The sequence below is a fragment of the Aethalodelphis obliquidens genome, unplaced genomic scaffold (assembly GCF_003676395.1).
Source record: "Aethalodelphis obliquidens isolate GAN/ISIS:26980383/991018 unplaced genomic scaffold, ASM367639v1 scaffold28, whole genome shotgun sequence".
Lineage (NCBI taxonomy): Eukaryota > Metazoa > Chordata > Mammalia > Artiodactyla > Delphinidae > Aethalodelphis > Aethalodelphis obliquidens.
Genome location: NW_020837972.1, coordinates 5490605 through 5505635, shown reverse-complemented (window position 1 = coordinate 5505635; position 15031 = coordinate 5490605). Strand labels below are relative to the sequence as shown.

Below are 15031 nucleotides of genomic sequence, written 5' to 3'. Positions count from 1 at the left end.
TTATTAAGAAATTAATGAAGATGTAAAAATGTTAATAGAAACCCCCCTCAATTTTCCCCCATTGTGGTCCCTGCTTCTTTCCCCACCCTGATGTGTCACCTAGACGAAGAAAAAGGAGGAGAGTTACCATCAATTAAATTGCTTAAAACATATTTTCATTTAGTCTGTTTTCTTAAATATGTATTTATCTTGCCTGTGCTGGATCTTAGCTGTGGCACACGGCATCTTCGTTGCAGCGTGCAGACTCTTAGTTGCAGCATGCGTGCGGGATCTAGTTCCCTGACCAGGGATCAAACCTGGGTCCCCTGCATTGGGAGCATGGAGTCTTACCCAGTGGACCACCAGGGAAGTCCCCATTTAGTCTGTTTAATTTAAAAAGCTCATAAAATAACTGCTAGGTATAACGGGTTTGCGGTTGATGCTTTCTGCAGTTTCAGTTTTTGTTAAACAGCTTCACTGAGGTATAATTGACATACAGTAAACTGGACATGTTTAAAGCATATAAGCAGGTGAGCTTTGACATCTTTGTACACCTGTTGAAACTTTCATCACAATAAAGACAGTGGACATTTCCAGCACATGCAAGTTTCTTCTCTGTGACCCCCCAGAGCAACCACTCATCTGCTTTCAGTTACTGTAGATTCATTCGCATCTTCTAGATTGTTATATAAATGCAACCAGTGCTCTTTTTTCGGTCCGGCTTCTTTCACTCAGAATCATTATTTTGAGCTTCATCATGTCGTCATGTGTATCAATAGCCCATCCTTTTTATTGCCGAGTAGTACTCCGTTGTATGGGTAGCCCACAGTTGGCTTATCCATTCAGCCCTTGATGGGCATTTGGGTTGTTTCCAGTTTGGGGCCATTGCAAATAAAGCTTCTGTGAACATCTGTGGGCAAGGCTCTGTAGGGACATCTATTTTGTTTTCTCTTGGATAAATACCTAGGTGTGGAATGGCTGGATCACATAGTTTTACTTTTTAAGAAAATTATACAGAGTTTTAAACACCAGAGCTTGGTTCCAAGCCCATTTGAACCCCTCCCATCATAAACCCCTAACAAAGGTGAGCTGGCTCTGAATGACAGTGCCCACCACTCCTAGGGTGGGCGGTTAGCCCTGTTTTTATCCTTGGATCTTCTGAGTCATTTCTTTAAAAATGGTAGAGAGGGACTTCCCTGGCAGTCCAGCGGTTGAGACTCCGCACTTCCATTGCGGGGGACGCGGGTTCGATCCCTGGTCAGGGAACTAAGATCCCTTAGTTTTCCCAAAATGGAAACCCCTTATCCAGTCACTCCTCATCCCCCACCTCCAGCCCCCGGCAACCGTGAATCTGCTTTCTGTCTCTATAGACTTGCCTATTCTGGGTATTCCATATAAGTGGAATCATGTATGTGGCCTTTTGTGTCTGACTTCTTTCACTTTGCATTATGTTTTCAAGGTTCATCTATGTTATAGCATGTATCAGTACTGCATTCTTTTTTATGGATGAATAATATTCCATTGCATGGATATACCACTTTCTGTTTATCCATTCATCCATTGACGGACATTTGAGTTTCCAGCTTTTGGCGATTGTGAATAATGCTGCTGCGGACATTGGTGTACAAGTTTTTGTCTGAACACCTGTTTTCAGTTCTTTTGGGTATATACTCAGGAATGGAATTGGTGGGTCGTATGGTTAAATCTTTGTGTAACTTCTTGAAGTAGACCTTTTTCTAAGAGAAAAGAAAAATTTTAGATATGACTAAGCACTAATACATGAATATTATAAAAACCCAACAGAACTAAAATGTGTAGGATTAAAAGATGATGTTCTCTTCCTCATTTCTTCTTCCTACCCTCACTCCTTCACCCACAGTTTTTTTTTTTAATTAATTTATTTTATTTATTTATTTCTGGCTGCATTGGCTATTTGTTGCTGCACACAGGCTTCCTCTAGTTGTGGCAAGTGGGGACTACTCTTTGTTGCGGTGCACGGGCCTCTCATTGTGGTGGTTTCTCTTGTTGCAGAGCACGGGCTCCAGGCGTGCGGGCGTCAGTAGTTGTGGCACGTGGGTTCAGTAGTTGTGGCTCGTGGGCTCAGTAGTTGTGGCTCACGGGCTCTAGAGCGCAGGCTCAGTAGTTGTGGCACACGGGCTTAGTTGCTCCACGGCATGTGGGATCTTCCCTGACCAGGGCTTGAACCCATGTCCCCTGCATTGGCAGGCGGATTCCTCACCACTGCACCACCAGGGAAGCCCTTCACTCCCAGTTTGATTGTTATCTTTTCTCCACTGTTTATGTACTCACGTACATATTTATACACATGTACACATGTAGTTTTTTAAAATGGTAATTTATTATAAATATATAGTTCCTCATCCTGCTTTTCTTCCACCAGCACGACATTTTGTGTGTTCTTAGACGTTAGGACATTGGGACCTGCCCCCACTTCTGTGGATCCAAGTGCCTGTGTGGTATTCAATTGTTTGAATATTTCAGAATTTATTTAGCCAGTGCCCTTCAGATGGGCATTTAGGTTGTTTCTGTGTTCTTTCGTTTCACAAGCAGTGCTGTATGAACTTTCTTGTTCACATAGACTAGTGCCCGTGAGCAAAGCAAGAATCCTGGGAGGAAATCGGCCAGATAAAAGGAAATGAGTGTCCTAAAATCATGAGAGATATACTGAGTTGCCCAAGAATCATGCCCATTTATCTTCTCACCAGCAGTGTCTGAGAGTGGCCGTGTCTGAGAGTGGCCGTTTCACCACATCCTCACCCACACTGGCTATGTTCAGTCTGTAAGATTTTATGGTGTCTCACTGCTGTGATTTTAAAAGCAGCTATTTCAGGGCTTCCCTGGTGGCGCAGTGGTTAAGAATCCACCTGACAATGCAGGGAACATGGGTTCGAGCCCTGGTCAGGGAAGATCCCACATGCCGCGGAGCAACTAAGCCCGTGCGCCACAACCACTGAGCCTGCGCTCTAGAGCCCGCGAGTCACAACTACTGAACCCATGTGCCACAACTGCTGAAGCCCACGCACCTAGAGCCCGTGCTCTGCAACAAGAGAAGCCACCAAAATGAGAAGCCCGCGCACCGCAACGAAGAGTAGCCCCCGCTCGCCGTAACTAGAGAAAGCCTGCACGCGACAAGGAAGACCCAACGCAACCAAAAATAAATACATCAATCAATCAATCAATCAATCAATCAATAAAAGCAGCTATTTCAATCACCTCATCTCTTTCTTTCCATTTCAAACTGCCCCCCGACGTTTTTTTTTGGCTGCACTGCGCGACTTGTGGGATCTTAGTTCTCTGACGAGGGATCGAACCCGGGGCCCTGGCAATGGAAGGCCGGAATCCTAACCACTGAACCACCAGGGAATTCCCTCCATTTCAAACCCTTTAACTTAAATTGGATTTTTTTTTTTTTTTCCACAGCAAAAGGAAGGGCATGGTGTGGACGGAGCACCTGTCCCAAGAAGCCCCTGGAAGCCTGCGACGCCCCGGGAGAAATCCAGGCAGACAGAGTGGAAAGACAGTTCTGACCAAGTCCCTGGCAGTGGTTGGAGCGAAAGTGTGGTGGGGCCTCTGAGCCCTTCCGCCAGCACCCCGGATGATGACAGAAGCTTCCAGACCGTGTGGGCCACAGTGTTCGAACATCACGTGGAGAAGCACACCGTGGCTGACCTATCAGGACACTGTCCCGCAGCCATGACCCCCAGGGACACGGCTGATGTCTTGGAGCTCAGATCCAGGTTCCTTGGGTCGAGAAGCTCTTTCCCGCAAACCACATACCTGAAGAAAGAGTGGTTGGAAAATCCCGACCCAAAGAAATCTGGGCGGACCGCCTTCTCCAACGGTGAGCCCAAACAGCATCATACGTCTTCCGTCCTGGGAAGATACCCTGTGGGCGACAAGTGCAGTAATAACCCCTGCCTCAAGCTCTTGGAAAGCCCTCCCGCATCCGAGAGGGTCGAGCCCAGGTATGACATCGTGCACGCGGTCGGGGAGCGTGCGCACAGCGAGGCCATCCCCACGGCGCCCGAGGAGAAGGCTGTGACGCTCCGGAGCAGCCAGTCTCGGCTCTCACTGTCCCAGGAGGTGGCCCCTGCCGTGACCCCTGCTGACCCCGAGCGCAGGCTGGAAGGCCAGGTGGGGTCCGTCCAAAGGGCCAGTCTGATCTGGGAAGCTCGAGGGACGCGTGAGGTCAGCGGGCCAAAGCCTGAGTTCCACCGAGAGCTAAAGGACACGTCTGGAGGCAATTGTCTGTCACCCAGATGGACAGGTGGGGTGACTATCAACTGGCAGAAAGCCGCTGTGGGGGTCAGTGAAGAGAGAGGCTCGGAACCAAGCCCCGAGGCCACCTCTGCGAGGACCATCCAGGCTGCCATCCAGGAGGCCCAGCACCAGGGGATCGATGGGGCCGGAATAAAGCCAGGGGAAAGGGGTGCCCCCCAGGGGGGCCCTCTGGAGCCTCCTTCCAGGGCTAAGGGCGAGGCCTCTGACTTCCGAGCCCGGCCACAGGCAGACATGCTACTGCAGAAGGGGCCCCTCGCCGTGGCTGGCGGCCAGGGTGGAGCGAGGCCGGCCCGGGTGCCAGAGCCCGAAGCCAGGATGCGGAAGGTGAGCCCCAGCGACCAGAGGATGGAGAGGTGGAGGCGGCGGACGTTACCCCATGACGCGAAGTTCGATGAATTCAGCTTACTGGCCCCAGAGCACTCTTCCAAGGCAGAGCAGAGACGGACGGGTCATTTGACCCACACCGCAGGTGCCTTAGGAAAACTCCAACTAGCCCACGGTTGGGAGGAGCCCCAGCAGGGGAACCCGGGCGTGTCACAGGTTCTTTCAGCAGCAAAGCAAGGGTCATCTGTGGAACCCAAGGCGACCTTTTTTGCAGTGACGTATCAGATTCCCGACACTCAAAAAGCAAAGAGCATTGTTAAGCCCAGGTCCGAAAACTTGATGGAACATTCTAGAAAAATAGCCCCACCTCCATCGCCTCATCTTTTAACATCTACCTTGGTTTCTCTGAACCATGAAGAGCTGCTGGAGACCATGGGCAGTAAAAACCAGGCTCCAGGCAGAGAGCATGACCGCGCAAGCTTTCCAAAGACTCCGAGGCCAGCGTCTCTTGGGGAGAGGATTCTGGGTCCTCCCAGCGAGAGAATCTCCGATGACGATGCTTTATGGGTTCGTCGGGGACCGGAAGACAGCGTTGGTTTTCACAGCGACTGGAAGGACCGTGGGAACAAGACGTCCCCCCGTGGTGCTCCCAAAACACCTCCGGCTCTCAAAAGTCACCCGAAAGCCACCCATCTCCTGCTCAGAAGGAAGACGGAGGTGGTCAGCGAGACGTTCCCAGGTAAAATCAAGGATGGTTACAGGTCCAGTGTCCTCGACATTGACGCCCTGATGGCCGAGTACCAGAGACAGCCGGCCGCAGGCCCCAGGGAGGCTCAGGAGCTGGTGGGGGGACCGCCCACAGAGCCCAGAGGCTCGAATCCCGAGAGGCCTGGCCAGCAAGGCGAGGTGGATCGGAGACGGAGGAGCCTGAAGGAGGGCCCTGAAATGGAGGGGCCCCGGAAACAAGCCAGTTTTGCCGAAACAAACCCCAGTCCTACCCCCGGCTCAGGCAAGCAACTGGCAGAGACCCTGGAGGCAGCCACGAACACCAAGGTCAGCCCTCCTCTGTGGGCTCTGCCGCACTCAGCTCCTCCTGAGAAATATCCAGGGGCCTCTTCTGGCCCTGCAGGTCCCAGGAAAAAAGGCTCGGGGGTCACCGAGGATGAGAAAAAGGCCTTCATCAGTAAACATCACAGTGCAAAGTGCCTGCATTCCCCGGCTGAGTCAAAGCCCACCACCTCCTGGGAGGATCTGGGCAGCGGGGCCACCGTGCCACCCAGGTCCTCCCCCACTGACCAGAAGAAAGGGCTCCCAAGGAAATCCCTCGGGAGGGGAGAGGAGGGCAGTGTGACCCAATGGGGCAACCACCCATGGGACTGTGGAAGGTCACTGCTGGATGTCAAGAGGGCCCACTCGGAGAAAGGCCCCCCTCTCAAAATCCGAGAGGGCCTGTTCATCATGCAGGAAGCCAGAGAGAGGAGGCAAGAGCAGCCCAAAGCGAGGCCCAGCCTCCCTAGGGAGAGTTCAGAGGCCAAAGACATCAAGACGGGGCTCTGTCCGCAGGAGTCGGGGAATCGAGACAGTCAAAAGGTGAGTACAAACCATGTTGCAGTTTTGTCAAACGTTGTTAAACATGCAGGCCAGGGGTCTCAAACTCAGAACCCACGTGGGTAGGCCAGGTGAGTATGGAAATGAGTGGAGTCAGGCTGGGTGTGAGACACTAGGGAGTGGTGGGGCTTGTGGCAAATGGAGAGCCCACGCCTTATTGGAAGGGGGCAACCGCTGCGCAGCCCCAGCTGGTTCTTGACAAGTGAGGAAGGTGGCATTGAGATGGCAGATCTGATTTATCAAGAGAACCGGAAAGATCCAGATTTTTGTCCGTAATCCCCTCCCCCCATTATGAAATGAGGACAGAGTACTAAAAAAATGCTGCTTAGTCCAAACAGAACTTGTCTGCTGGCACTATACAGCCTGTGGGCTACCAGTTTTAAACCTCTGGGCTAGAATGATCACAATAGGTGTCATTTATTGAGCACCTGCTGTATTCCAGGATGCTGCATCACGTTCATCATTGTATCCCCAGCATCCAGCATCCTGCTTGATGTTTCGTGAACATTCAAGAAGTGTTTGTTGAATGAGCGAGCTCACATGAGCCTCGGGACAGTCCACACGAGAGGGATTGTCGTGGTTTGTGTTCCTATAGAAGCAGCCCCCTGCAAGTTGTTTTAGGAGGTGACCCCCTGAGGAGCCGGTGTGGGGAGGAGAAGTGAGTCAGGGAAGGGAAGCAGGTGATGAAGGTGTGGGCACCTGAGGCTCGTTCTCACTGGAGACCCCTGGGGAGCAGCACAGCTCACCGCTGGGTGGTCCTGCCCAAGGGGGAGGGGACCTGGAGCATTTGTTTCCTAGTTCCCCTCTGTCCTTGCCTGAGGCTGTGTCTGGGGCTTTCACCGTTCAGACTCCTCTGACCTGGCTGGGGCCGTGCTCCGTGGTGGAGAGGAAAATCCTCACGCAGCATTGGCGTGTACTTGAGTGGTGGGCAGGGCACCCACAATGTCTGCTGCAGGTATGATCACCTTGTTCAGATGGAAAAAAGCTGAGGCTCAGAGAGGTTCAGTAACTTATCCCAAGTCACAAAGCACCAAGTGGCATAGCCAGTGTTTGCACCTAGGTCTGGCCCGATACCCGAGCTTTCAGTGGAATGAGAGATCATGAAGGTGGGGAAGAAATCTGAGGCATGGAGTCAGCCCTCAGGAAGCTTTTGATCTCTGTGTGGAGGTGGGACACGGTGATTGACGGCCAGAAAAGGATGTGGTGCAGAGTGAGGCGCTGGAGAAGAGGCCCAGGGAGACATCCCGGAGGAGGCCCTGGCCTGAGCCCACCCTTGAGAGATGGATATGAATTCGGATGTGATGATTAGAGGAGGTGAGGGCATTCTTGGTAGGAGCACAGCATGGGCAAAGGTTCAGAGGTGGGGAAAAAAATGGCATGCCCTGGGGCCAGTGTGGTAACTGACTACGGGGCCCTTCCTGTCACCCCCCAGCCAACCTAGAAAGGGATGTTGTGGAAATTAAGTGATAGGAGAATTCACCTAAGGTTCAGGGCATGCAAGTGGTGGAAGCAGACTTTGAACCCACGTGTCTTCCGATGACCATATTCAGGCTTGTGTTGGAATCTCTGCTCTGCCGCTCACCGGCTCAGCTGTGTGCAGAGCAGGCACTTGGCCTCCCCGAGCCTCAGTTTCCCCCTCTCTGGAGTTAGGAGTTAACGGGGATTCCTTCCTTGAGGCGCTGCTACCAGGCGGAGAGGAGGTAAAGTGCCCAGCATGGGTCAGGCAGGCAGCGGGCTCCGCAGATGCGCCTCCAGGAAGGGTTTCACCTACCCCCCGCCCACCCCCCACCCCCCAGCTCCAGGCTGTTGTTATGGGGAAGCGAGAGAGGGAGGAGGCCATGGAAATGTGACACTGCATCTGTGTGCCAGCACCTGGCTGAGGGGCCCGCCGGCAGCAGGAGACTCGGGGCCTCGTGGAGGGGCCACCCCAGCCCGGCCTTGGACGCCCGCCCGCGGTGCCGAGGCCCCAGGAGCGCTCATTGTCAGGGGATCTGTTTTCTCACAAAGGGGACTGGGAAGCTTTGGAACAGCTCCCCGTTTCTCTTCTCTCCTGCCCAAAGATCTTTGGTTCTGGACCTTTAAAAAATAAATAAGAGCAAAACAGAAGTAAAAAATGTTGGTTGTTGAAAATTCAAACCTTACAAGAGTGCATAACATGTATATAAAAATGTCCCCCCGGACCCCTTTCCTTTCCCGTCCCCCAGATGCAGCCACTGTTACAGTTTTTGATCTTCTTGGAGACTTGCCTGCACTCCAGAGTGGCTTACCCATCGCATATGTATTGATTTATAATTGTTGTATTTTTCTTATTGCAAAAGTAGTGAATACTTGGGCGCAATTTAAAATATTATTGAAACATATGGTTTAGGATGGAAAGCTCCCCCACATGAGGACCCTCTGGTGCACTGGGACCGTCCCCTCCAGACCTGTTGGTGGTTCTCGGCCATGGGCAGCTTTGCTGCCAGGGCGCATTTGGCAAAGTTTGAGATGTTTTTTGTTGGCGTAACCAGGGAAGAGTTTGCTCCTGGCATCTACTGGGTGGAGACCAGGGGTACTCCACAACATCCCACAGCGCAGCCCCCAACACAGAGAATCATGGAGCCCCAAATGTATGTAGATCTGAGGCTGGGGCACCCTGGCCCAGACACAGATAGGTAAATGCATACTTTTCTGTGGAAACATGGCAGCATTCTTCAGAAAGTCTCACCACGTGCTTTGTTTTCTCTGTCGTGTATTTAAACTTTTTAAAAAATGTTTTGTAAAATTTTTAAAGATGACTTTCCATTTACAGTTATTACAAAATATTGGCTGTATTCCCCGTGTTATACAGTACATCCTTGAGCCTATTGACACCCAATGGTTTGTACCTCCCCGCCGCCTCGTGCTTGTGTTGCCCCTTCCCGCCATGCCCCACTGGTAACCATTAGTTTGTTCTCTATGTCTGTGAGTCTCCTTCTTTTTTATTACATTCATTAGTTTGTTGTATTTTTTAGATTCCCCATATGATACCATACAGTATGTGTCTTTCTCTCTCTGACTTATTTCACTTAGCATAATGCCCTCCAAATCCATTCATGCCGCTGCAAATGGCAAGCTTTCGTTCCTTTTAATGGCCAGGTAATACTCCAGCGTGTGTGTGGTACACACACGCGCACCACATCTTCTTTACCCATTGACCTGTGATGGACATTTACATTCCATACCTTGGCAATTATAAATAATGCTGCTGTGATCATTGGGGTGCATGGATCTTTCTGAGTTAATTTTTTTTTCAGATATACACCCAGATAACTTGCTTTAAAACTTTAACAGGAAAAAAAAGTGCATATATAATCACCTTATTATTTTTAATGGTTGCAAAGTATTTCATTATGGGACTGAGCCCAAGCTTTTTTTATCCAGACTTTTGTGGATGGACGTTTGGGTTGATGTGAGTTCTAGGGCTTCATTGAGCATCTTGAGGTGCATCTCTGCTTCCTTGGGTGAGGATTTCTTGATCGACAGCCAATTCTGCTCATGTGCCCCACATGGGGTGTGATTGCAATTAAAGTTATTCCTCCCTCCCTCCCTCCTCTCCTCTCTTCCCTTCGTTCTCACTCTTTCTTTCTTTTTCACTTAACATTTATCAGAACTTTGTCCCAGGCCCAATTATAGTATTTCATTTCATCAAATGATTTATTTTCATTTCAAGAGAGAATATTTTCACATGGCTCCAAAAATACTTATAAAGTAAAAATTCCCCCAGACCTCTCATTCTCCATCCCTCCCGTTTCCTCCTCATCCCGTAATCATATTCTTTTCTGCCCAAATTCGTTTAGAGTTTCTTTCCGAAAATACAAGCAAATGTGAATACGTAAGTCTTGTTTTTCCTTCCCTTTTCCATAAAAGAGAGCGTTCTCTAAGAGTGGTTGAAACTTTGGTTGCCTATGGGTAAGTCCTAAAAGACAGCAGTGCAGGGGCTTCCCCCCAGACCAATTTGGCTGAAGTCTCTGGGGTGGGGCCTGCCTTTGTCAGTTTTAAAAGCTCCCCTGGGGATTCTTGGGTGGAGGGTCAATGCTGAACCCACAGATCTGCTACCTGCCTTTTTTTTTTTTTTTTTTTTTTGTATAAAGCCTCTTCGAGAACTTTTGCATTCAGCCCGCAGACAGCGAGCGTCCTCATTGTTTTTAACTGCTGCATGGTAGAGGTGGATGATATTTCCCACCTTTTACTATTTACAGACCAGGTATGTGCAGGTGTATCTGTGGGTTCAGAATGGTGATTGCCCTTCCACGGGGGAAAGGGGCTGTGATTTTGCAGGACTGCCAGCGTGCCGTGCAGTGGAGCTGTACCAGTTCACATCCTCCCTAGTGATGACAGGGCCCCGTCTTCCCTCAGCCTTGCCAGCCAGCTGGGTTATCAAACTTCTGGAGCTCATGCTCCCAGTGAGTGCCCTCCATCTTGTCACTTGTGTGTGAGGCCATCTGTATTTCCTTCCTATAACCTGCTGGCTGAAGTTCCACCACTTTCCTTTTGGAAAAAGAATTCTTCATTAGGAAGATGAACACTTCGTACTTTCATGATTTGATTTCTTCCTGGAAACAGCCCTGGACTGCAAATGGGGCAGACCTGGCACTGGGCAGACCTAGCTTTGTGACTTACCAGCTGTGTGGCTCTGGGCACCTTGCCAGACCTCTCTGAGCCTCAGTTTCCTCACCTGTAGAATGGGAATCCTGCTTGCCTCATGGACTTGCTGGAGATTTATCACAAAGTAACATATAGTCAAGTGCCTGGCCCAGGGCCTGATGTGGAGAAGGTTTGTGGAAGTCAGAGGGATGCACTTAGGGTCAACCTTCATCTCTTCACACATCGAATAAGTGTACGAGTCTGGTGTCAGGCCCTGTTCTGGGCACCAGGGCTGCTGGGAGGGCTCAGTCCACTGTATCAGGTTGTGCTGTCCAATACGGCAGCCACTAGCCACGTGTGTGTCTTTCCATTTAAATTAGTTAAAATTAAGTAAGATCCAAAATTCAGTTTCTTCGGCGCACTGGACACATCCAAGTGCTCAAAAGCCAGAAGTGGGGCTTCCCTGATGGCGCAGAGAGTCTGCCTGCTGAGGCAGGGGACACGGGTTCGTGCCCCGGTCCGGGAAGATCCCACGTGCCGCGGAGCGGCTAGGCCCGTGAGCCACGACCGCTGAGCCAGTGCGTCTAGAGCCTGTGCTCCGCAACGGGAGAGGCCACAACAGTGAGGGGCCCGCGTACCACAAAAAAAAAAAAAAAGCCACAAGTGGCCCATGGCCATGGTATTGCTCAGCCCAGATGGAGAGCCTCGCATAATCACAGAGTGTTCTAGCAGGCAGGGCTGGTCCAGATGGGCAAGCAGAGTGAGTGAGTGGGATCATGCAGAGAGTGGTTTAAGTCCTGGGGAGATAGAGTAACCTCCCTGTCACCCCCTTTCTCTAAGGGGTGGTCTCATGGGAAGGGACTTGACAGATGCCATGTGAATGATGGGAGCACCCCAGACAGGCCGGGATCTGCGGGGAAGAGGCAGAAGCAGCGAGTGAAGATGCCCCAGCATGGAGATGAGCTGGTCCTGGGGATGCTGGAGGGACCCCAGTGGGCCCTGGGATGCTGGCCAGAGCTGAGCTGGGGAGGGGAGGAGGGCCCAGAGCGTAAGGGAGCTAGCAAAGGGTTCTGAGCTGCTGCCACCATCTGTGTCTCAGAGAGACCCCTGGCTGCCCTCTGGGTGAGGGTGGAAGCAGGGAGGCCTGTGAGGAGGCTGCCATGGTCTCCAGACAGGTGACAGGGCTTGCACCAGGGTGGTGGCTGTGGAGGGGTTAGCAGCACTTTTTGGGAGGTGGTAACAGCTTTACTGAGATATAAACTCATGGCCCGTGCAGTTCACCCATTTAAAGTGTACAGTTAATTCAGTGGCTTTTAGTATATTCACAGAGTTCTGCAACCATAATCACATTCAATTTTAAAATATCTTCTTCATCCCCCAGAAAGCCCTGTACCCACTGACTAGTCACTTCCTGTTCTCCTAATACCCTCCAGGCCCAGGCAACCATTCATCTACTTTCTGTCTCTATAGATTTGCCTATTCTGGACATTTCATATAAATGAAATCACACGAAGTGGTCCTTTGTGACTGACCTCTTTCACTTAGCATAAAGTTTTCAAGGTCCATCCGTATTGTAGCATATATTAGTAGTTCATTCCTTTTTATGGCCGAATAATATTCTGCAGTATAGATGCACCCCATTTTATTTATCCATTCATGGGTGATGGGCATTTGGGTTGTTTCCACTCTTTAGCTATTATGGAGGAAGGTGGTATGAACATTCCTGCACAAGCTTTTGTATGCTTTCATTTCTTTGGCTATATACCTGGGAGTGGCATTGCTGGGTCACATGGTGATAACTCCAGGTTTCACCTTCGTGGGGCTGTCAGACTGTTTTCCAAAGCAGCTGCACCATTTTGCATTCCCCCCAGCAGTGTATGAGAGTTCTAATTTTTCTGCATCCTAGCCAACATTTGCTATCATCTGTCTTTCTGATTCTAGCCATCCTAGTGAGTGTGAAGTGATATCTCATGGTGGTTTTTTTTAAATTGAGATATAATTGACATGTAATGTTATATCAGTTTCTGATGTACAGCATGATGATTCAGTATTTGTATATATTGCAAAATGATCATTGTGGTCTTGATTTGCCTTTCCTGTTGAGCATCTTTTAACGTGCTTATTGGCCATTTGTGTACTTTTTTGGAGTAATGTCTATTCAGATCCTTTGTCCATTTTTAGATTCGTTTGTTATTTTATTATTGAGCTGTAATTATTCTTTGTACATTCTGGATACAAGTGCCTTATGAGACATAATGATCTGCAGGAATGTTCTCCCATTCTGTGGGTTGTCTTTTCACTTTTTTAAAATTAATCAATTAATTAATTAATTAACTTCTGGCTGCGTTGGGTCTTGTTGCTGCACACGGGCTTTCTCTAGTTGCAGTGAGCAGGGGCTACCCTTCGCGATGTGCGGTCTCATTTCAATGGCTTCTCTTGCTGTGGAGCACAGGCTCTTGGCGTGTGGGCTTCAGTAGTTGTGGCACGCGGGCTCAGTAGTTGTGGTGCATGGGCTTAGTTGCTCCGCGGCATGTGGGATCTTCCTGGACCAGGGATCGAACCTGTGTCCCCTGCATTGGCAGGCGGATTCCGACCACTGCACCACCAGGGAAGACCCACTTTTCACTTTCTTAATGGTGCCCTTTGAAGCATCAAAGTCTTTCATTTTGATGTAGTCTAGCTTACTTGTCTTTTGTTGCTTGAGCTTCTGGTGTCCTATCTAAGAAACCCTTGCCTAATCCATGAAGGTCATGAAGATATAAGCCTATATTTTCTTCTAAGAGTTTTCTCCTTTGGCTCTGACATTTAGGCCTTTGATCTGTTTTGAGTCGATGTTGGTATATGATGTGAGGTTTGCAGCATGTTTTGAAGGCAGTGTCAACTTTGTTGATGGGACGGAGAGAAAGAGGAGACAGAGGGTGACCCGAGGGTCTTGGCCTACCCAGCTGGTGACAGGGACAAGATTAGAGGGGAGGAATGGAGAGGCCTGTTTTGGGCACATGAGGTCTCAGACCAGTGTGAGCAGTGACTATGATGGTAAGTGGGCAATGGGATCTGCAAGTCTGGAGTCCCAACACAGAGAGACAGAATCCGGACTCGTCCATGTGTACACAGGATTTACTTAAGCCATGGGGTGTGATAAGAAACCCCAAGGGAGTGATGTGGAAGAGGAGGCTGCATGGCTGGCCTGGGTCACACTTTCACATGTCCCTCTGAGATGCAGGGAGCCTCAGAAGGAATAGCCAGGGAGGTCAGAGGAGAACCAGAGTGCCTCATAAGGCATCAGAAAAGAGGCTGTGAGGCAAGGGATCGGGAATCAAGCCATGCTCCTCACTCATGCTATGTGTTCTTAAGCAGACGCCTTCCCTCTCTGGGCAGGGACAGTGTGAGGTATGTAAAATCCACATTCTAGAGTCCTGTGTTTCCTGGCTTGTGACTGTATCCCCTTATCTATAAAAATAACAGGATTCATACCAGCACACCTACTCCGTTGTATTCATGTACCATTTCTCTGTATATGTGCACATGTGTTTGGATGCATGGAAAGATGTCTAAAATGAGGTCGCCAAAGTTGCCAGTGGCAGTGATGAGGCAGGCTAACATTTACGGAGGGCTCCCCACATGCCAGGCATGGGGGAGACTAAGGTGAAGCCAACCAGGCACCCAGGTCTCACGCACGTCTGCCCCCTGGTGGCAGCACTGAGTCACACGCTTTCCATGGGCTGGTCCATCCCTGAACTGAGGATGATTATTAGGGGGTCTTTCCCCACATGGTCAAGGCTCAGAGAGGTTAAGGCACACAGCTGAGGTCACACAGTTACTAAGTGGCTGAGGCTGGGCTGAACCCAGACCTGCTGGTCCTACATATTACCCCCGTTCATTGAGGTGGACTGCCTGCCATGGGATGGTGCGGGGTGGGGGATGGAGCATGTGGTGCTTTAATTTTCTTCTTTGCCCTTTTAGGCCAGAATGGACTCTCTCGGTGTAACATATTCTTCCTGCAAATAGGGAAGCCCCAGTAAAGTCCTCTTCTTGCGTCCTGTGCCTCAGGTGCCGCCGGGGAGGGAGTTTGCCCTCCAGGACAACGAGCAGCTGCTCTGGCAGGTGATCCCTGGGGCCGCGGGCCCCCGGAGAAGCCACAGCTTCTGCAAGGACAAGAGGAGCGGGCCCTTGGTGGTGAGTGGTGCTGGCGTGGCCAGAGTGGACGCAGTTG

General features: G+C 50.4%; 1 protein-coding gene across 6 annotated transcripts in view; it reads left to right on the top strand.

The window, feature by feature from the left end:
- The window catches only part of KIAA1671 (KIAA1671 ortholog), a 186345-nt gene that overhangs the window by 59779 nt on the left and 111535 nt on the right, over positions 1–15031 (top strand). For 5 of the 6 annotated variants that reach the window (XR_003436668.1, XM_027124446.1, XM_027124443.1 and 2 more), the window contains exons 5-6: positions 3421–6195; positions 14869–14994. Coding sequence is in view for 5 of the 6 variants with exons in the window: in XM_027124446.1 (XP_026980247.1) it covers positions 3421–6195; positions 14869–14994 (2901 nt within the window). In the remaining variant the exon portion in view is untranslated. The remainder of the gene's footprint in view (positions 1–3420; positions 6196–14868; positions 14995–15031) is intronic. The other variant, XM_027124447.1, reaches the window with a different exon arrangement.